The sequence below is a fragment of the Mycetomoellerius zeteki genome, unplaced genomic scaffold, assembly GCF_001594055.1.
Source record: "Mycetomoellerius zeteki isolate Tzet28-1 unplaced genomic scaffold, Tzet1.0 scaffold73, whole genome shotgun sequence".
NCBI lineage: Eukaryota > Metazoa > Arthropoda > Insecta > Hymenoptera > Formicidae > Mycetomoellerius > Mycetomoellerius zeteki.
This window is the reverse complement of record NW_017257753.1, coordinates 3295622-3318266: the sequence shown is the minus strand read 5'-3', so window position 1 is coordinate 3318266 and position 22645 is coordinate 3295622. Positions and strand designations below refer to the sequence as shown.

The 22645-nt window shown below is 30.2% G+C and overlaps 3 protein-coding genes and 1 long non-coding RNA gene across 4 annotated transcripts; 2 read left to right on the top strand and 2 right to left on the bottom strand.

Annotated features, from left to right (window-relative positions):
* The first annotated feature begins 37 nt into the window (after positions 1 to 37).
* LOC108729435 (uncharacterized) lies at positions 38 to 21690 on the top strand. Its single transcript, XR_001936928.1, has 3 exons — positions 38 to 49; positions 6635 to 6637; positions 21629 to 21690. It is a non-coding gene; the product is annotated as an uncharacterized lncRNA (long non-coding RNA).
* On the bottom strand, positions 3412 to 9188 carry LOC108729434 (gamma-glutamyltranspeptidase 1). Its single transcript, XM_018458557.1, has 8 exons — positions 9030 to 9188; positions 8614 to 8846; positions 8337 to 8497; positions 6809 to 7032; positions 6048 to 6243; positions 5064 to 5229; positions 4334 to 4480; positions 3412 to 3723 (listed from the first exon to the last, which is right to left on the bottom strand). The coding sequence occupies exons 1-8, from the start codon at positions 9166 to 9168 to the stop codon at positions 3535 to 3537; spliced, it is 1455 nt and encodes a 484-aa protein (XP_018314059.1). The 5' UTR covers positions 9169 to 9188; the 3' UTR covers positions 3412 to 3534.
* On the top strand, positions 18148 to 20931 carry Prosalpha4 (proteasome alpha4 subunit). The gene is made up of 6 exons (XM_018458555.1): positions 18148 to 18374; positions 19492 to 19618; positions 19697 to 19810; positions 20157 to 20290; positions 20392 to 20574; positions 20676 to 20931. Exons 1-6 carry the CDS (start codon positions 18273 to 18275, stop codon positions 20763 to 20765), a joined length of 750 nt encoding a protein of 249 aa, XP_018314057.1. The 5' UTR covers positions 18148 to 18272; the 3' UTR covers positions 20766 to 20931.
* EMC5 (ER membrane protein complex subunit 5) lies at positions 21194 to 22543 on the bottom strand. The gene is made up of 3 exons (XM_018458556.1): positions 22241 to 22543; positions 21985 to 22037; positions 21194 to 21463 (listed from the first exon to the last, which is right to left on the bottom strand). The coding sequence occupies exons 1-3, from the start codon at positions 22320 to 22322 to the stop codon at positions 21272 to 21274; spliced, it is 327 nt and encodes a 108-aa protein (XP_018314058.1). The 5' UTR covers positions 22323 to 22543; the 3' UTR covers positions 21194 to 21271.
* Between the last annotated feature and the right edge of the window lie 102 nt (positions 22544 to 22645).

Here is a 22645-nt window from a genome sequence, read left to right as displayed (position 1 = left end):
ACAATTCATTCTCCTTATTCTTGTTTTATCAAATATCTTTTAACATCAAGTTATTAAAATTATGGCGAATTCGATTGGAAGCACTAGTGCGCACTGGTGCATATTAAAGCCGTTGTACACTGATTTAATTTGAGTATAAAAATGAAATGCAGATATTTAGAATTATGAAATACATATTTTACCTAATAGTATAATAAAATGTATTGAGTACTTCACGATTTAATCGATTTCTATGTTTATTTATAAACATATCTTTACATTATTTCGTGTACGACGGCTTTAATGTGCACCAGTGCGCATTGAGTGCGTCCAATCGAATTCGCTATTATTATAGATTGCACTATAAACATAACGCGCGCGCGCGATACGTATTTATGCATATTTATTTTTAAAAATTTTCAATTATTTTTACGACGTTTTTATTTAAGAAATCAAAGCAGCAGTTTCACACATCACTTTTACTTATTATGATTAATACTCTAGATTTGAAGATTATTATTCCATTAGAACTAATTGTTGATTTTTGCGATTGAATGCATGCGATAAATACTCGACAATCATAGATATGCGCGCAAACGTTCCGCATTTTAATCATAACTCGCAGCGACCGCTCTTTATAATGTTTGATACCTCCTTTTTTCTGACTTCGTTTACCTCGGCATAACGAAACGGAAATGAAACGGACCACCATGGTCACAAGAACAAAGCACCGGAAATTAAGAATCTTTGTCCACCATCCCTCTCTTTCTCTGCAGCTGAGTCTCCTTATTTTCAATGGTAAACGGAGATCTCGATTAACTCCCGTAAACCGTATACTCTTGAAATTACTGCCACGTTGATATCATATCGAACAGTGTATCTCGTTGAAACTAGGCATGGCTGAAACGGGAGAGTCCGACATAAAATCACACGATCTCGCTCGTATACGCTTCGTTTGATAATCGGACGACAATAACAACAACGGCCGCTTCTCTTTTTGTTTTTCTGCAGTGTATGTAAGTGATATTTGTGATGTAAAGACAATAATCACAATCAGAATTTTCAGATTAAGACTCTGTCGAATTGCTTAATTTATGCTCGTAATTTCATTATATTAGAGATGCATGGACTTTATAATGTATCTATTTATAGTGTATCTGAATTTATAATGTACCTATTCTTGTGAAAGATTTTGCTCCACAAAAATAATAATATTGAATATGCAAATCTGATCTCACAGTTGCGGTTTGGTGACTAATGAAAAGCTTTTGTAACAGTAAAACGGCTCTTTTATACGTTAGACAGACCAATAAAATGATCCGTAATGTTATTTTGTATCATACGTATATATGTTCTGCGAAATGGAAATACAACGTTGGTCGATGTGCGGTGTTACTGCGAATTATCTTGTCAAGCTGACAGACTGATCAGAGTGAGTCAGGACAGTTATGAAACTTTTCTAAAATTGTTCCTGCGTGACGATAAATATTTTTGTCTCTTTTATAGTTGATCAAAATTCTATTAAATGTACAGTTTTTACTTTCTATTAATCTTTAACTGTGATTTGCTTTATTTTGAAAGTAGACTGTACCAGAAGGTTGAATAGATTTAAAATAGATGGATTCAGCTCAAAGGACAGATTCTATCTATATATAGGACAAATCATTTTAATTGTAAAAAGACAATTGCAGTAAAATAATTGTCTCGCAATAAAAAACTCGGCTTGTTTAAAATTAGTTCCGATGTAAATACGGAAGAAATACATTCCCGTATTAATACGGAATGTATACAATGAAGGTCGTGTACTAACGGAAGGAATTACGAATTTTAAATTCTAGACGTACAGCGAGTGCATTGGTTGAAGTAGAAATCTAAAGAGAATACTAATTATTATAGCGGTAGTAACCTTGACTTGAAGAAAGAGTTCCTGTTGACTCTTTTGATTTGAATTGTAGATTGCACACAAGTTTTTTTGGAAATTAATTTTATTTGGAGAAATACCATAATTTCTTATTTTTCTTCGCTAAAAAAATCATTTTAAATTAATATTAAATTGAATTTTCAATTAAACTTATCTAGATGATAATCAGAATTTTATCCGAAAATGTTAAAATTGTTTATTCCGACAAATAAAAATATATCTCACTTGCATAATTTTATTTGTTTATTTCACTGAATTATTTATTGATTTTTGAAAATCATGAACTTCGTAAATACTTTGTTAGGAAATACATAATTCTGTTGCGCAATTAATGACTATAAATATCGACTTGTTAGTTTGGTAATTTGAAAATTAGTACTGAATTTTATATACAAACGAAATTTTGTTTATTATATTATACAAAACTTGTTTTGATTAAAATAATTATAATCTTGTCATTGCAAAATTTCAAGAATGACAAATACCATGCACATGTACATCAGAGCATGATTATGGAAATGCAGATTATTGAAAAACATAGCTTGAAGGAGTAATAATTTGATAATGATGACAGTATTAACAACTTCCCACGTGGTAATTTTTTAAGAGCAATTATGTGTAATTTTAATTATTAATAACATGAAATGAATTTAAAGTTACGTAAATTATATTAACTGATGTAAGAAAAATTTATTAGATAATTTATTAGATAATTAGCAACTATTAAAAAATAAATGTTTTTACGTCATCTCTTTCAACGATATGGGAGAAAATAATTTTATTATCTTGCATTCGTATAATTTTATTATATTAACTGTCTTCAGTTTTGTAATGTGTCTTAATGTGGTCTTAATTTCAGAAGAAAAATTCATTATTTATTTATGCACCATAATTGATTTATTTTTTATTTTAATAAAATGTTTTATTGGAACGTTATTTTATATTATAAGTTGTATGATTTTCACATTACATAAACAGCAGAATTATCATGTCACCTGCATTATCAAGAATAGAATCCTATGTTATCAATTATGGGTATGTTATCTTTCGTTTAAATAGAGAAACATAGTTTACATTTAAAAATAAATTTAATTTATACCAAACATAAAGTGGAGACATTTTCGTTTTCATATATTTGAATCAGGTGTGAAACATTATGAAATATGTACAGAGATGCGATAATTGATGAAGTATAATAAATATTACTTATACAATTATAATTTTTAAGTATTTACAGCCAAGTAGGAATCATATTGATTTCAAACATTTATATTTTTAATCGACACGTATTTAAGTTGACACATATGCTAATGATTTTGATTCGAAATACATAAATTATCTCTTAAAATCATAACATTGAAAATAAGAATTTTATTTACATAACAATTATCTAATCACATACAATTCGCCTGCGGATAACTTCGTAATTTGTAAAGTACTTTGTTCTTGGATTCTTTTTTAAATAGGATGTGATAAGACAAAAATTGCACGCTGTGTAGAGAGCATTTGTCAGGAATCGTATGTCTAATTGCAATCGTTACTGCAGTTTAAGAAAAACTGCGGTAGCATAAAAATGGAATCAATGTTCCATCTTGTGTTACAAAGTTATCCGCGTTGATTCTATACAATAATTTTTATAGTCCTGCTGTAGTTCCTTGTCGACGATAATCCGAGTTTGCTGTTATGAATCCATTTTCCTTGGATATAGCCGTAATCGCGCTACCAATTCCGCTAAAAGTGATGATGTTGTGTCCTATTTTTTTCAAATAATCTAACGTGACTGGACAAAAATCTTTCTCATTCTGGATATTCATCGGCAGCAGCTGCAATTGTTTAATAGTTTCCTTAAAGATCATTAATAAATATAATAACTCAACAATGTATTCCGCGTTTAATGGTTTAAATTTAACGTTTGATAAATGAAGCTTATTCATCTGTCTTATTGTAATAATATTTCTTATATAATAAAAACTAAGAAATAATTTTTCCAGTGAAAAATATATCGAAGTATATAAAATCGACGTATAAAAATTTGTGTAAATTATAATTGATTATACAAGAAAAATTTTTAGTAAATGCGAATTAAGAAATTATTTAAATTTTTAATTTATCCTTTATCTTTAATTAATTAAATCATAATTTTAAGAATATATATCAATAACAATTTCTCTAAAACCATTCTTTATTAATATGTTGTTTTAAAATCTTTCCTATTTTCTGTTTTAAATTATTTTAATATGTGAAATGTGAAATTTAGTAATTTCTTGGAATTTTAGTAAATAATAATATTTGAAAGATAGATTTAATAATAATCTCTTAAATTGCCATTACGAATTAGAAGTCGGATTGAAATTGTAATGGTACAATGAGAATTTGGTTTTCAATTATAGAATTACTTCCTCAAATTCAAATATTCATATCGTTTATACTCACTTGATGATGAAGCCTGCGCGTATCAATCGTTTCCTTTATATCGTAATCATACCAGAGATTCAAGAGTATCCCAATCGCCACGCCACTCGTGATTTTCGTGCCACCGGCTGCACCAATCACTAATCTCACATCGCCCTTGTTATCTACCTAAAAGGGATCGCGTGATTGAATCAAATGAATTTGAATTAGCCGTCCAAGACTGGTCTCGTACATTTCAGTCCCTTTAAGATTATTTTGCAAAAGCGTGTAAAAATTCAGATTTTTATACAGGCACCTCGAATTACATAACAAACATTGTGATAGACTTAAAAGAGTTCACATGATTATATATTTAAATAAATTTGAATTAGTCGTCCAAGACTGGTACATCTCACTCAGTCCCTTCAAAATTATTTTGAAAAAGCATTTTAAAAGATTTTTACACAGATATATCGAATTGCATGAGAAATAACATTGTGGCGAGGTCTCACGCAGCGCGGAGAATCGCTTCGGACGATCGCGTGACGATTGCGAATTGCAATTACATCATTGAGCTGAGCGATTCTCGGAATCGATGGTTATCTAGCGATAGTTAATTGCAAACTCGTTGTAGCCGTTTCATTAGACGCGTTTTCCAAGCGTTCACGAGACGCGCACCGAACGCGCGACTTGTTTTGTTGTATGTTATTCACCGAGTTTCGAGCTCCCGAACGAATTTGTCGACGGTCACGTTCGCGGTGAAATGGCTTACCACTATAGAAGGACACATCGAACTCAACGGCCGTTTACCAGGCCGAATAAAATTCGCCGGTGACGGCGGTAGCCCGAAGCCGTTGGTGATGTTGGGTGAGCTGAAGTCGTCCATCTCGTCGTTAAATATTATACCGGTGGACTCTGAGCGTATCATCGCCCCCAACCTGTTAAATAAAGATGCTTACAGAGAGCACGAAAAATCCTACGCATTATACACCGCAGGATTTTTATCGCAGTCCGCGCGTTCGCCGAACATGCGCTGAATCCATTTTTAAAGGATAGATATAAACCGCGCTTTCAAGAACGAACACGTCGAACGTATCTCAGGAGCGAAGCGATTCAATTCGTTTTCTTCTCCTCGCTTTTTAACGGGTTGATACACGAGGAGAGTATCATAGTAAAAGTTATATTAAAGGTTTTGTTAGTCTGAAATGAACCGGTATCGTGAAATAGAAAGTCTGGCATTTTTATTCTAAAATATTATGTATGCAGTGACAAATAAATACTTAAAAATTTATTTATGAAACATGTTTTTTTCACTGAAATAAATTCTTATTTCAGTACGAGATAACATTTTACTTCTAGCAAATAAATCACCTATTTTATTTTTGTACAGTTAATGAAATATGTTTCATAGAAGTGTATATTTTGTCATTTTGCACAGCCAAATTTTTTTATAACCAATAAATATTGAAGAAGACATCATAATATTTGCTTGCGAATATTTCGACTGTTTTTCTCAATGCGTTTAGCACTTTATAAATGGATCGTTGCATTTATTCGAATATTTATAATATGATTTAATTCTCTCTCTCTCTCTCTCTCTCTCTCTCTCTCTCTCTCTCTCTCTCTCTCTCTCTTCAAGTGAAAAAGAAATCTTACAATCTAAGCTGAGTTAATTTTGTACAAGTTGATTTTATATAAATTGTCTCGCGATGTAATTATTCCATTAGAATACTTTGTCCCTTGCAAATTTACTTACACCTGATTGATAGTCGATGTAACGGAGACGGCAGAACCGTCGGGGGCGAGGACGGAAACATGTGCGGTTCCTGCATCCTCGAGTGTTGCGGTGATAGCGCCGTAATCTGTTGGATCTTGACTCGTGCGATCATCCTTAATCCTGCTTTTTATCATTTCCGCGTAATCGTTGGACGTTAAATTGGTGAGCAACTCGTCTATAAAAAAATAATTGCATCGTATTAAATGCTTCGTAATTGGCGGAGAGGAAATTCGAAGAATGTATTAGAGAAAATCATGCTGGAACAGAAATTACTGATCTTTTAACAGCAGGTTAAATTAAATGCGTTATGCAATGATACACGGATTATTAGAAACATTTGATGACACGATTCTCAAAAAAAAAAAAAACATACTACATACACCGCGACATTAAAGAGAATAATATGTAACAATATACATATTTAAAGTGTATATATATATATATATATATATAGTACATGTATAAAAAATTTTAAATAAACGTAACATTTTCTATCTTAATATTTCTATCAATGTTAGATGTATAATTATCATTTACTTAAAGACCTTGTAAAATGAATTAAACAGATTGTTATCTCTTTTATTATTTACATATAGAAACTTTTCAAAGCGTCATCTAACTATATGTTTCTTTTTAAATAGACTTTATATATAACATTACTACATATCATACGTAATTTTCAAGATACGTTATCAAGAAATTATGTTAAAATGTTGCTCATTATGTATCCATGGTCTTACCTATGCCGTCGACAAATTCAGGATCCCCCAGCTCTGTTCTTCTTGCGTAAGCCCATTTGAAGGTCTCCACTATACGTTGCCACATTATGTTCTCATCGCGGACCGGTAGCAAGCGACGAAGGACGTTCATTATAAACGATAGAATTGCGCCTGAACCTGGCGGCGGAGCACTGTAAATTGTCAGGTTCCCCATTTTCAACGCGACCGGCTTTCTCCATATGGCTCTGCAAAGTAGTCTTGCATTATCAATGTGCTACGACTCTCACATCTACAATGTTAGATATTAAAAAAACAATAGTAACCCAATTTTTTGAGTTAAATAACATTTTGCCATTTTTAACTTCAATGTGTGCAGTGAAAAAAATACTAAATTTTAATAAAATATTTGTTTGAACAGTTCGAAGTAAATATTTATTAAATTTATATTTATTTGATACAAAAAACCATTTCATTTAATCATTATACTTGTTTAGTAAATATTTATTTACTTGAATAAATATTTATTTACTCTAAGTAAATGTTTTTTCTAAGTAAATTTTTACTTAGTACTATTCAAAGAAATATGTATTAAAATTTAATCAATTTTTTTTCAGTGTGTCAAAATGTAAATTAATCTATTTCTGTGGTTAATTTCAAAGTAAATAGCGTACATATTAATGTATGCACTGAATAAATAATAAACTAAATTTAAGCACATTTTCAAATTTAATACATTTTTTGGGGTTAAATTATTTATCTTTATTATTTTAATCAAATTAACGAAATTAACGAAATTGAATAGAAATAGTGGCGACCTGTAGAAATAATTAAAAATAATTCAAATTGGATATAATTTAATTGATATTATGAATTTAATAGTCTTCTCAATAGTAGTTTTCTCGTAATATTGCCCTAGTTCGATAATATTTATCACATTTATATATCTCATATTTATATCATTTATTGTCACTAAGTGACGCAATCAATTTATTTAAAAAAATGCTTATAATAAAACAATCAAGGTCAAAGCACAACTTAATGTTTACTTTAATATAAGTAGTTTTGTTAAGTCATTGCGAAATCTAATCTGCTCTTACATTGTTATCAGCTCTTACATAAATTAATTGATTCTAAATAATGATGTTTAATATTATATAATATTAAACAATCTATATTCATTCATACCTAATTATTTTGTTAATATTAAAATACTAAAAAGAGATATAACATTAGCAAAACTTTTCAGTCATGATATTCTGATTAATTTCTTTAATGTAATATAAAAAATAAATTTTTCGTTAAGTTTTTTCAATAAGTTTTCCATTAATATTATCGTTACAGTAAATCAGCGTCGTTTTTATCTACTGTGACCCACGTTTCTTTTTTTTTTACGTTCTCTCTCTCTCTCGTAAAATTTTAAATAACTGCGTAGTAAAGATAAGTTTATAGTAGCCTTTAATCTAAATTTTGCGAAATAACAAGTTTTGCACTTCACAAATATTCATAATAGTAGTATTTCAATACAAAAATAAAAAAACATAGTACGTACCTATACGTTTGAAAATCTCGTTTCGTGATTATTCCTTTAAACTTAGTTATCTCGTCGATTAATTTGTCAGTGATACTGCCATTATAAAACACGGAGGGACCCTCTTCTGCTATAAGCTTCAAGGTCTTTGCCAATTTCGGCCTCTTTATTCGATCTCCTGCCTGTAAATATTCCTCTATTTAATTCATCAGTTCTGCTGATCCACGAGATGTTCACCAAACAAAGCGAGAGATTAAAAAATAATAAATGAGACTTCGACAATCAAGATGCTACTTACGATCCACGTTCTATTAGTGACAGGATTTATGAGTATTTCAGCCAAACTGCTCTCGTTCTTTATCATAGGCTCCTTCTCGACCAGATATGCGGCAAGATAATCATTGACGATCGATCCAGTTTCGCACAATTTGATTGTGGGCTCGAATAAGTCAGACCACGGTATCCTCCCGTATTTCTTATGCGCTTCCGAATAGCCCATAAGCTCACCCGGGACAGCAATTGCGAGTCCACCTGTTCGACAACACAGATAGATTTTTACTTAGGTGATTATTATTATTACGCACCCACACAAGCAAAGTAGAGCTTTTATAATTAAACGTTACGTTGCAGCCGGTAATGACTAAATACAACTTCTAAGCAATTTTGACGTAAATGTGTAAGTATCTGTCAGTAAGTTTTGCGAAAAAATCCTACCATACATGGATAAATGAGCATTGCTATTGAACATGTCCTCTGTTGCATTCATTGGGGCGGTCTCCCTCGCGTCCAGGAAATCTGCCGTTTTACTCTTTGCGTCCCATATCGTCATAAAAAATCCGCCGCCCAGTCCCATGCTTTAAATTTAAATCAAATGTAAAAATATATGGCTCACTGTATAGTTTGTTCGCCAAATACATCAGGTGTTACATCACAATAAGCAAATCTTATCGAATCAAGAAGCACTCTTCATATCAATATAAGAAGATTAAGAGATAAAATTGCAATAAGTACCTTTGAACCGTCTTTAGATAAGATATCCGCACCGATTTTTGAACATTCCTGACCGTTCGTTGCCACAGCGCCCTGTACACAAATATTTCAATAATTGTGAGAAAAAACTTTTCTTTTTGGAATGTGCTGTACTATATCACATATTGTATTTTTTCTTTTTATATGTAAAACAAAGTGAATATTTGCGAAATAACAAGTGAAATAAAGCAGTTATTTAAAAATAATAATTTTAATAAAAATACATTCTCAAAACGAATACGCACATAATATTATTTTCTGTTATTTAATATTGAATTAAATTTTTTATTAATTAATTTCCTAGCTGTTAGTACGTACTGGTAGCACGAGAAGTATTCCGTATTTGGAAATAATTATCTCCTTTCTCCTTTCAACACTATATATTTTAATTAAATGAATAACTTCTTGAGAATATGTTTCAGTATATGAGTAAGTCAAATGTTGGTATTTTTATTACAGTTTAATTAAATCAATCTTTTTTTTTTTATACTCATCGATCAATAAGTATTACCTTCGCATACCGACCCAGTTTAGAAGAACTGACGAACTTTGAACCGCACTTAACATCTGAATTGACCGTGAAGATTACAATTAATACCACGAAAACGGCCACAAGTACGACGACCATCAGGCCGAATGCAATCAGCTTTTTTCTCCCTCTGTACAAAGCATATAAAAATAAATATTAAAAAATAGATTTTTACTGTTTGTCCTTTTAATGATATATTAACAATCGGTCTAATTAAACCGCGTTTATCTCATAAAAATTCGTGATCGAATATCATTGAACGATTATAACATAATCTTTAATTTTAAACATTACAAATTTAATTTGCGTGACATTCTACATATAGTTTTTATTTGAAATTAGCATATAATATGTATAAAAAACATTTTTATTTTTATTATTTCTACTGTACTTTGATTTTATGTTATATGTAATTAAAATTTAAAATTCGATTATATAGTCAAGAACTATTAAAAAAATTTGAATAAATCGAGTTAAATGCACATTACAATATGAATATACATATAATTGTTTTTCTATAGAAAGTAGGAAGTCTATGATTACGATGCATGTCTAATTGTGACTGATGAAAGAGGCCGAACAATAGCGATCATAAAATAATAATGATGCTTCTGTCGGTTACAATCTCATGGTTGCTTTACGCTCCAATTAATGGTTTACCATGACCGCGTTCACACCTGTGTCACTACTGTAAAGGTTTATCAGTTGCAACAAAGTACAATCATAGCATCATGGTTATATTTTACAACGTGAAAACACCTTACGCTATTTAAAATGGTATAAATTAAAATAGTCATATAAATATTTTACAATGTGCAATTCTATGTATAATAAAAAAATTGATAAATAGATATTAAAAAGATTTATTTATACATATTAATTTATTTATACATATTAATTAAAATTTGAATGATGCATGTTCGTATAAATAAAAATGTCGTGCAGTTAAACGAGATGTAATAACCATTTATAAAGCAACAAAGTTTATAAGATTATAAAATAATAAAATTCCTTTGTAAATACTCCATAAACAATGTTTATTTGTGCGTGTGTGTGTATGATAAGAATCGCAATTTAAAAATTTATATACCTAATTAAAGGTAAACATGTATTGCTTGATAGATATCAATATTATCAACGCGATCACGTCATATTACTGTCATCTTTATTGTCATCATGTTGATTCAAGAACGTGGTCCAGTTATCATCATGCAATCACAGATTTACACACATAGAAGACATTTACTATGCAATTCCTTGAGATTGCGTAACGCGTGTATATACCATTCAATACAGCCATACATCGTATGGACTTAACATCGAGTCATTACAGACAATAATTTTAATTTAAGAATTTCAAGATGTACGAGATGTAACTCTAAAATTATAAGAAATAAAAAAGATCCTGTTTCGTAACAGGTTAAGTATACAGACTTAAATAAACATGTTACAGATCTGTAAATATTTAATTATTGTTCACTTTATCAGTCTAATTAATTCTATTATGAACGTACAATAAAGATAAAGAAGGGATTAATGTAGTAGATACGTCGCGTGTAAATAAAGCGAAAAAATAATTTTTTTACTTTATTAATCAGGGAATAAGACAGACTAAGTAAATGCTTAAAAATTAGGTAAACATTTCTTTTAGACGACGTTCGATAACGTCGACTGAAATAAATCAACTTGCCTCAGGAAGCTTTTTTTAAATACAATCACAATTTACAAAAATATTGCACAATAATGTTGATAAAGAAATAATGATCAATGTAGTGACAGGTTTTCATATTTAAAAAACATATTGCACACATTTCTTCACAACTCAAACATCCTTATACTTTTGCAACTTTAAATTAAATAATGACTATTTAACTAAAAATCTGTTTAGCTAATTACAGGTGTGTTTAATTTATATCTATGAGCATTACAAATTGCACAACAGTGTAACTGGCAAGCACATTTCATTTTATATACTTCAGATTAAAATATATTAAAATGTGAATAAATGATGAATTATTATACAGTATGTATGTGTGAGTGAGTGAGTGTATGTGCATAAACACATAATTTGATTGCCAATTGTAAATTTTTAATAGGATTTGCAAAAACTGTATACTTATATTATAATGTATATGAATTTACGTAAATATAATTAACTTATAAACAATTCAACATAAATTAATTCGAGAATATTCATAAATGCACCAATAAGTAAAAATTTTTTGCGACACAAGAATAAATTTTCTCAAAAAATGCTTTTTAAAAGAATTAAAAATATTGAAAAGTAATTTTCGAATGAAGCACATACATACATGTATCATTTGTAACCAGAATGATAAAAATGTTGCAAAAAAACTCGACGATAATTTTCTTTCAATAATAAGTTAGTTAGAAGGCTGTGAGAACGTTTTTTATAAAATACTTTCTACAAAACCGGTTTCTTGTATCCATTCTTGATGTAACATGTGGCACTATCTATGGAAACATACTTACACACGAATTGTGGAGGCAAAATTATCTATAACTAGTTGTTAGTTAAATACTTTTGCAATTATAATAGAAGTATCGTGTACACAGTAACGATCATTGTACAGTGAACGTAATATTTCGATGCGAAATATCATCGACTGGATTTAAAATCAAGGTAAATTTCCACGTTTAGCGAGAATACTCTTTTAATGCTCTCTTTCTCTATTTCTCTTTTATCTCATTTTTTTCTATCTAAAAATGCTGTATAACGAACAATAATTGCATTTACGCGCACACGATAATTACGATTCTAAATGCGATTGCAGCACATGGTGTATTAATTTTTTTGCACGTGATTACGCCACACTAATCACTCGAGTATCAAGCAATCTTCCATCCCTTGCAACGCACGATGTCTCTGATGGAAATTTCTATAGAAAATTATCTATTCCTACATTTCGTCTGACTTTTTTGATGTAAGTGATATGACAAGAGTTGTTTTTAATCTGTTAATTGCTTAAGAAAATAAAATTATCGATTAATCAAAATTAAATTTACAATACTTTTTTAGAGACATTTTATAACAATTTCTCGTTTTAAGAAAATTGTGTTTCGATCATTTATATTAAAAAATAATAAATATATACGCAAATATAAACACAATAAATTACAAAAATAGTACATTTTTTATTTTATAGATTCTGATACTTATCTAATTATTTCTAATTATTTCTAACCTAAATATTTGATCTCCAATATTTTATTTGTTTATTTATTTCTGATATATATGTATAAATTTACATGAAATATAATAACTCAGCAAATATAAGTATGATACACATACAGCGGATTACGTTAAAAAATTGCACTCAACAAGCACGTTCTCGCAAATCACGAGTTTCTGTTGCAACTCACATTTGCACTGTTTAAGCATCACAAATTTTGCAAGCTATAGAAACAAAACGTTTCACAATGTCAATTTTTATTATTGCGTACAAGGACGGTAACTGTGTTTTCACTTACGTCAAATTCGTATTGATTTTTAATACGTCGAACGGTTTAGCGAGACAGTCAGTAAAAAAAAATTATGCAAAAATTGTCAACACAGGCATTTTTACCTGCTGCCCCCACACCTTCTAGGAGCGATAAAAAAAGAAAATATACCGACCCAATCATGTTGCACAGGCAAACGTAGCACAGCGAGCATGACAGAGCGGCCAGCCTTGACTAAACGTTTCTCTAAGCCGATCGTTTCTCTTATAAGAGCGACGATATCATTTTTATCTATTCATCCCCACTCGCTCGTGTAGAAATCAAAACGAAAGAGCGTCTGATTATTGCCTTTTTTTCAGGTTAATGTATCTCATTCTTGTTTTAAAAGGACCTATTGCAGACAATTATATTATTTGAGCTTGACAACTTTATCGAAAATTATTATGATTAACTTAAAAATGGAATATAATGTCTGCAGTTAAGAGGATCCTAAAGCCGTCTGTATTACTGATTAAATTGTAATTTTTGTATAACAAATTCTTTTTTTCTTTTTCACAGATTCGAAAATCCTTTTCCAGGATTAAAGTATACGCATTAATATGTGTTTGTGAAGTGGAGTTTATGCCGAGAAGATAAAAAATTTTTTAAGATTTCAATTTCGAAATTTTTTATCGTTTAATGTGTATACTTTAATCTTGGAAAAGGATTTTCGAGAATCTGTGAAAGAGAAAAAAGTATTTGTTATACAAAAATTACGATTTAATCAGTAATACAGACGGTTTTAGAATCCCTTTAAAAAAATGTCCCTAAAATATTACGTTGAAATTCGCAACAAAATTATAGTAAATATCAAAATATGTGATTCCCTCTTAAGCATGCGTGAAGATAAAGATTGCATAATAAATAAAAAAATATTAAATAGGATAAAAAATCTCTATTTCAGTATGTAGAAAATTACGAATCAAAATTTTTTCTGGACTTTTTATTAGTTTGATGATAATTTTTTAGCATTAGATTTTTTATACACGGAAATATTTACGTTCGCTTAGAATTTGTATTTCTCAGTGCCTTGAGATCTGCAATGGACTTTCCCCCAGACGAAAATAATTAAGAGATATCAATCAGAGAGACTATGTGTCACAGTTAAATTAAATTCAAGGAAGTACAGGAAGTACATACATACTCAAGGTAGAACATGGAATCATAATTAAGTCAGAATGATATCACAGAACTTCATGATGATATTTGATACTTAAAAATTAATTTATAAATGACGAATGAAGTCATGATGATGTCCTCATGATATTATTATGACTTCTATGTTCAACTTACGAAAACTCTTGCTAATTATCCTAAATATTTTAGATATTCCAACAGCAATCTCTTTCAAAATAAGTTTTTCTAACTTGTGCACAATCATAATTTCTGTGATTGTCAAATATCATACAATAGTTATAATATTATTTTAGAAATAACACGTTATATAATAATAAATGATACTTTTAATAAAATTATATCTATAACGCAGCGATAAATATAAAATTAAAAAATGCCGAATAATAGCGAATAATAACGCGTGTATCCAAAGAATGAGCCACCGTTGAGGTCGATATTTTCACATTTAACGTTAAATTTAATATTGATCAAATATTATTTATTTTACATTAGTTATTTCTTTGAAATAATAACTTTAAAAAATATTTATTTTACGTTTTTTAATTCAATATTTATTTTATTTTAAGCGAGCAGTACGCGGCATCATGGCTAGATGGACTATTTTTCGTAAGCTAATCACATAAGATAGAATAAAAAACACAACAATATGATGATACTCTAAAAATTTATCTAGATACAGATACAGTTACATGTACAAAAATTTATCTAAATACAGATATAGATACACATATTAAAATGTATATAGATACAGATATCAGATACTTTAAAAGTGTATCTTCAGATATACATTTCAGATACTCTTAAATTAATTTTATTGTAATAATGGTAATGTGTAAAAAAATGTATTAGTTATTAAATGAATCATTTATTCATTCATTTTTGTTACATTTAGATAATTGAAAAAACTTATAGTTATCGTAAAACGATTTAGGATAAGAATTATAAGACGATATTATTCATCATAGTTTTGCAAATTAAAAATGTTTCAAAGATTATGTTTTCAACTTAACTATACATGCGTTAGAAATTCCACAATTTAAGATCACTGGTTGCGTTCAGCAGAAAAAGCAGCTGTAAAATTCTTTAATATGACTGATTTGCATTTAGATTCAATGAGAAACTAAGGGAAAGACCAATGTTATAGAATTTTGCAACAACAAAGCTGCTTTTTTTTCTACGGAATAAAATCAATCAACAATCATACACAAAATGGAATTATGACTATGCTGAGGAAATGTATCTGAAAAATGTATTTGAAAATAAGTTCAGATGCTGTTTTTTTATCTAGATACAAATACTCGAATTTGAATGTACCTCAGATATAGGTTAAATACACAAAATGTATTTCTATACATATATCTAGATACATGTATAAAGATACTACCCAACACTGGAGATTTCTCATCTACTTTATAGTGAAACGATACTGAAATGATACTTTGAAGGCAACCTCAAAATTGAGTTCCAAATGAAAATAAAGTATTTTGACAGTCCGCGCGCCGTAAAAAAAACATTTTTTTTAATTGCTAACAATTCTAAATATTTAAAAAACGTTTATTTATTATTAAAAACACATTTTGTTAAATGTTAAAAAACGTTTTTTATAATGTTAAAATAAATATTTTTTAATAAAAGAAGAATTCCCATTAATTTTAACGTTTTTTAAATGTTTTTTTAACATTGCTAAAACTATTTTTTTAGATATTTAAAAAATATTTCTTTACTAATTGGATGTGCACAAAACATGTTACATAAACAGAATTTTATCAATTCTCAAGAGATCATCTTCGCAGGACAAATATTCGTAATCCAATCTCATATTTAATATCTCATTATAAACAAGATTCAGTTTGAATCTTAAATCTCTTAAATATAACCTTTTAAATATACGAATATAATAATTTAAATATCTCTTAAATATACGAATATAATCTTAAATCTAATTTTATATTTATAATTACCTTAAATATGCTTTTCAAATATCTCTATACGATTAGATTTTAAGTTAAAATCAGATTTTTAAAATACTCTAATAGCAATGTACGTGAAAGAGATCTGGGTACCTATCATGGAACAAAGTCGGAATGGATTCCGATCGGAATTCATTCCGACATGTTCCATGATAGGTACCCTGTTCTATTTTCGTTTTAAAGTCCGCAATAATCTGATAAGTCTTTTGCATGTCGCCGCTATGTAAAAAAAAATAATTTGACTTCAATTAGCTGCGTATTGTATTTTCTGAGTGCCTTTTTGATACTTTGAAACTAAATTACATTTTTAATATAAAATATTTTTATTAACACACATTACATCACAGAGACATTGCATAGAATATATGACAGCGTGTCAATCATATTTCGAATATTAACTATTATAAGACCTAACATAACGTGCAACAATTAGCTCATTACAGTGACATGCTTGCTACGTCACGTACGGGCTGTCAGAGTATAATTATGTATATTTTACGTACAATATATTTATATGCATATTTTGATTAAGTATGTATAATTTTCTTCATTACATAAAGTATAGTCAATCATATGTGTAGTTAACACATATAATTATATGAATACTTAATGTAATTATTTCAATATCATTCACATATACAGTATGCGCCAAAAAAAAATGCGACTCTCTTTTAATCACTATTATGTTTGCTGAGTGTGATACAATAACGCAGTGATTGCAATTAAAGGAAATCATATCGAATAAATATTTGGTAGAAGGACAAAATATTTGTGTTATAAAAAAATTTGCCCCCGTCTCCACTCACTTTATTTAACTAAACTGACAACTGAAGTGTTAGTTGTAAGTTTCACAATTCAAGATACGTACACAGGCCATGTTCCAAAATGGACTGTCTGTATTGAAAATCTACAGTGCACGTAACGTAAACTGTTGCATTTTCAGTGCTGACAGTGAATTTGGAACACAGCCACAATCGATTCTCAGAATATTGTTCATTGATAGGAGTCAATGGGCGCATTCAGCAGACTCAACAGTTGAGTGAGCGCTCGCTACTATTGGTGTATTCTTCTAGATCTAAAATTCTGATTGGATGAGTTAAAAGAATACACCAATAACATCGAGCGCTCACTCAATTGTTGTGTCCGCTGAATGCGCCCATTGGCTGCGTTCAGCAGAACGGTTGTTTTGCAACTGTTGGAAGTTTCCTTCGCGCTAATTGGATCATACTTTTAGATCTAGAAGAATGGTCCTATCTCGGCAAACAATCATAAAACGGTTGCAAAACTGTTGAGTCTGCTGAACGCAGCCATTAGGTGCATCCAGAACCACGATCGCTTGCTGAGCTCTTACATCTGATTGGCATATTCTATTAGAGCTAAAAATATAGACCAAACAGGTACAAGAGCTCTCAATGAGCAGTCGTGCTTCTGGATGCACCCATTTTAGGAGGATGGAACTAGCCAATCATAGCCATTTTTCTGAAGAATGAAATGACTGTGATTGGTCAATTTCGTAACATCAATGTTATAACTTCGGCGTAAATCGAACCGTGTAAACGTAGTCATAGAGCCTATAGGAACGTCGCGTTGTCGTTTCATGAGGATCCGTTCGTCCAATCCGGGACACACATGACACACGGTACATTTCTAGGGAAATGCGTTGTCATGTTCGCGTCCGGAGTGCCGATTCCGGAACGAGCCGAATGAGTGGGTGCTGATTGACTGCTCGGAAAACGGTGGAGTCATTTTGAGTTTCCTGCAGGACGGTGAATATTTTAGACAGCCGAAATAATGTCGGCGAGATACGACAGAGCGATCACGGTTTTTTCACCAGACGGGCATCTGCTCCAGGTGGAATACGCTCAGGAGGCAGTGAAGAAAGGCTCGACGGCGGTATGTTGAACAGTTCGATTTTCCTAACCTCTCTTTCTCCTGAAGTAAAGAGTCTTTCATGTGTTTCACTGTTTTCTTTCGTCTATCCGTCGATTTCCAGTCTAATTGTTGTCATGCATGAAGAATTTTAGTTATGATTGACTAACTTTATTCATCTACTTTGTACATGACTCTGCGAATCCTTTATTAGGTTAGGTTTTATATATATATATATGGTGTATATATACACACACACACACACATATATATGTATATATACTTATCAGTGTTGGGTAGTAACTAGTTAAATCGTTAAAAGTTAAAAAAAAAACACTTAAAAAGTTAATAACTTTGAACTTAACTAAGTTACTTTTAAACGTTAACTTTTTAACTTTCTTTAAGTTAAAAATTTTTTTTATTTCTTTTAAATGCCTTAGAAAAATAATAAAATATAATAAGACTAAGGATGTATATTCGTAATCCGTTCAAATTTTAAGATCATCTTAAGTAATTTCTTAAGATGCTAATACAGCCTTCTGATTGACTTATGCCTTATGCCACAAACCTTATTCCGGATCTACAATAGATGTTTTAAGCCTTAAGTCATAAGAAATTGACCATTACAATCGAATGCGAGGAGAACATTTGATTGTAATTGGTCCATTTTTTATGAGGCTTAAGGCTTATTAAAAAGTAAAAACCTAAAAAATTATGTCATCATATGTGAATAAAAAAAGTAAAAATTTAATTTACTTAATAATCTATATTGTAGTTATTATTTAATCTCATTTTAAGAAAAATTAGGATATTTTGACCTTAAAAATATTTTTTTTCGAAACTAACTTTTTTTAAACTTAAGTTAATTCAATATTAATTTTGTAAAGCCATTAACTTTATTCAGTTAAAAAAAACATTAACTTACCCAACCCTGATACATATATATGTGTATTGTATTATTTATACATCTCAGCATTATCGTTTTTGGCATGTCACATTCTGGCTTTCTATTCATAGAAATAAAACATTTATATCCATGTCATTTTTCTAGTTATAAAGAATTTAAAAATTCCAACTGAAATTCTAAACAAAATGCTGTTTATTCTTTGTTTGCTTATGCTTCAATTTTTTGTAAGTGCAGGTTGGTGTACGTGGTGCAGATGTAGTAGTCTTGGGTGTCGAGAAGAAGTCTGTTGCTAAATTACAAGAGGAACGTACAGTGCGCAAAATATGTCTGTTGGACGATCATGTAATTATGGCCTTTGCAGGTATAATAGAGGCTTAAAGAGATAAATATTGCTTTCGGATGTTGCAAATGGAATAATTGTTTCCAATTCTCTTAATAGGTTTGACCGCTGATGCAAGAGTATTGATCAATCGTGCACAAGTTGAATGCCAGAGTCATAAATTAACTGTAGAAGATCCCGTTACCTTGGAATATATTACAAGGTATATTGCAGGTATGACTAAAATTTACAAATTTTTCTGTAATAGTGTACAACAGTTAATATTATACCAAGAAGAAAAGTGCAAAGCCTTTATGAGATCGGATTATATTTTATGTTCTGCCAAAAGAATGAACGTTTTTAAATTTAGATTAAGATGGAACTTCACTTTTTTCGCACTACCTTAATATATATATTTTTTTTTCTCACTCATTTTTTTTCTCTTAATTTTCCAATCAATCTCATATAAAACCAAGACATGTTCGAGATCAAACTTGGAACTTGTTGACTACAAGTCAATTGCTTTTATATGGAGCTATACATCACTCCAACAGAAAACTAAAATTGTTATTATTTACAGGCTTAAAACAGAAATATACACAGAGTAACGGACGTAGACCTTTTGGAATATCCTGTCTCCTAGCTGGATTTGATTATGATGGTGTCCCACATCTTTATCAAACAGAGCCATCAGGGATATATTATGAATGGAAGGTATTTATGGATAAGACTGATTTTATAAATTTTTTGCTGAATGGTAATTGAATGTCATTTTTAATACTTAAAAATTTATATCAATCTGTTCTTCCACAAAGGCAAATGCAACAGGTCGCAGTGCTAAAACTGTACACGAATTCTTAGAGAAGTATTACACCCCGGAAGAAGTATCGACAGAAAAGGGTTGTATAAAATTAGCTATCAGAGCGCTCCTTGAAGTAGTTCAATCTGGACAAAAAAATCTGGAAATAGCGGTAATGCGACGTGGACAACCGCTAGAGGTATAATTGCAACTTGTATCTAACTGTACATGTTAATCGAAGAAATCCATGTAAAACAAATTTACAGTAATAATAATATATATATGTATATAAAATTTTAGATGTTGGACACAGACACCATAGGCGAATATGTAACAGAAATCGAAAGAGAAAAGGAAGCAGAGGCGGAAAAGAAGAAACAGAAAAAGTGATGTCTCGTGTTCTATTATGCACTTTTACTATACTATTAATTAATTTTTCTTATAAAAAATAAATATATTGGAAAAAAATAGAGGAGGAAAACATACAAATGAAAAATGCGATAAGAAAAACTGTGAGACTTTTTATTCACTATTTACTGTCACACAATTATAAAATGTGTATGCAAAACGCCGCATGTTTTGAATTTTAAGGCTGTAAATTGATATGAAGACAAAAATCACAATCTGCTACAGATTGCTTTTCAGTAATAAATAATTACATTTCATATCTATGTATATATCAGATTATCTTGTTAATGTTTTCACTTTATATGTAACTTGGTTTTTTAAAGTGATAAATTATTTATTTTAATATATAACAAATGTAAATTATATTAATTGATAATACTAAATTTCAATAGAGCTTTGCTATACTAAATGCGATTTAACAAATAATATAAATAAGTTGGTGAATCTATTATCTTTTTTCAATGATTTGATATTAAAATATACTATTTTTACTCCGAGATGTATTCTGGGGATAGAGATCTTCCACGATGATTAAATACTTGAAAGGATGGTAGGTTCCGCAGCGTCTCCCAAGATTTATTCTCCAAATCGACAACTGCCCGGATTTCCTTGAAATCGCCAGCAATGTACATAACGCCGTACATAACGATAAATAAACTGGCTATGCCTTGGATTAAAATCTATAGCAACAGCAAAACATATCTCTATAACATGTAATCTTCTAAGATCCTATCAGCTTGTTGGAATTTATAGAATATTTTATATAGAAATAAAACTTAGCTTTCTCTATGAGAAGCAAGTATCAAGCTGATTCTATAATGAGTCAGTAGTCAGTAAGTCCTAAGCCTTATGGGCCTTCTACAACAAGCCATTAGTCATAAATCAGAAGTCAGAAGCTAAAAATTGACGACTGTGATTGATCAATTTTAGCTTCTGATTTATAACTAATGGCTTATTGTAGAAAGTCCATTATCGGTGAATCGGTGAAGTTGACCAACAGCCAACTATGTATGACTATCGATTTTCTTAAGACTGATCAAATTCGACTTTATTTTTTTCCATTAGTTGAGATAAATGACTCATTGTACAACTAACAACTAGATGCAAAAACTCAGTCACCTATTTAGGTTAAAACTGGTTAAGACTTAAGATTTCCAACTACCAACTCATTGTAGAATAACCATCATGAATTATAACTTACATCAATTGGCAAAGTAGTAAACTCTTGTTCAGTGATTCGCAAATAGGAACGATCTATAAAAATCAAGTTATTCATTTTGGTTACACTGTTCATTTTCATTTCCGAAATTTGATTACGACTTGTGTCTTACTTTACTTTAAATGCACAAAATGTCAAACAAAAACAAACGATATAATTTCATCATAATATTAATATCACTTCTAACCTAAGAAAGTAATAAACTGATAAACTAAAAGAATAATATGCAGATACTCACGCTGTGCCGCGGAATAAGCTGCATGTAATATAGATATAAATCCTATAAAAGTTATAAATTTATGTATAGCCGTAGCAGACATGATGAATGTATATTACAGATGACGCATTGAAATTGCACCTTTAATTCAACACGACGCAACAAGAGCAATCATCGATTATTATTTCACGACTATCTCTGGTCAGAAATGTCAGGATAGTTCACTCCAGTTTACTTCAGAACGAAACCTGACAATGGAATGAAGTAGAGAGGATGTATCCGCGTTTTAGACAAATCTCCGTTTAATGACGCTTCTTGTGCACAAACGCCATTAACCAAACCCTCTAATCAGAAGGTTTGTTCGCGTCGCATGCTCCAACATGTTCCAATATGCTTCTTAAAGGTACATTCACATGCAAGCGTCAA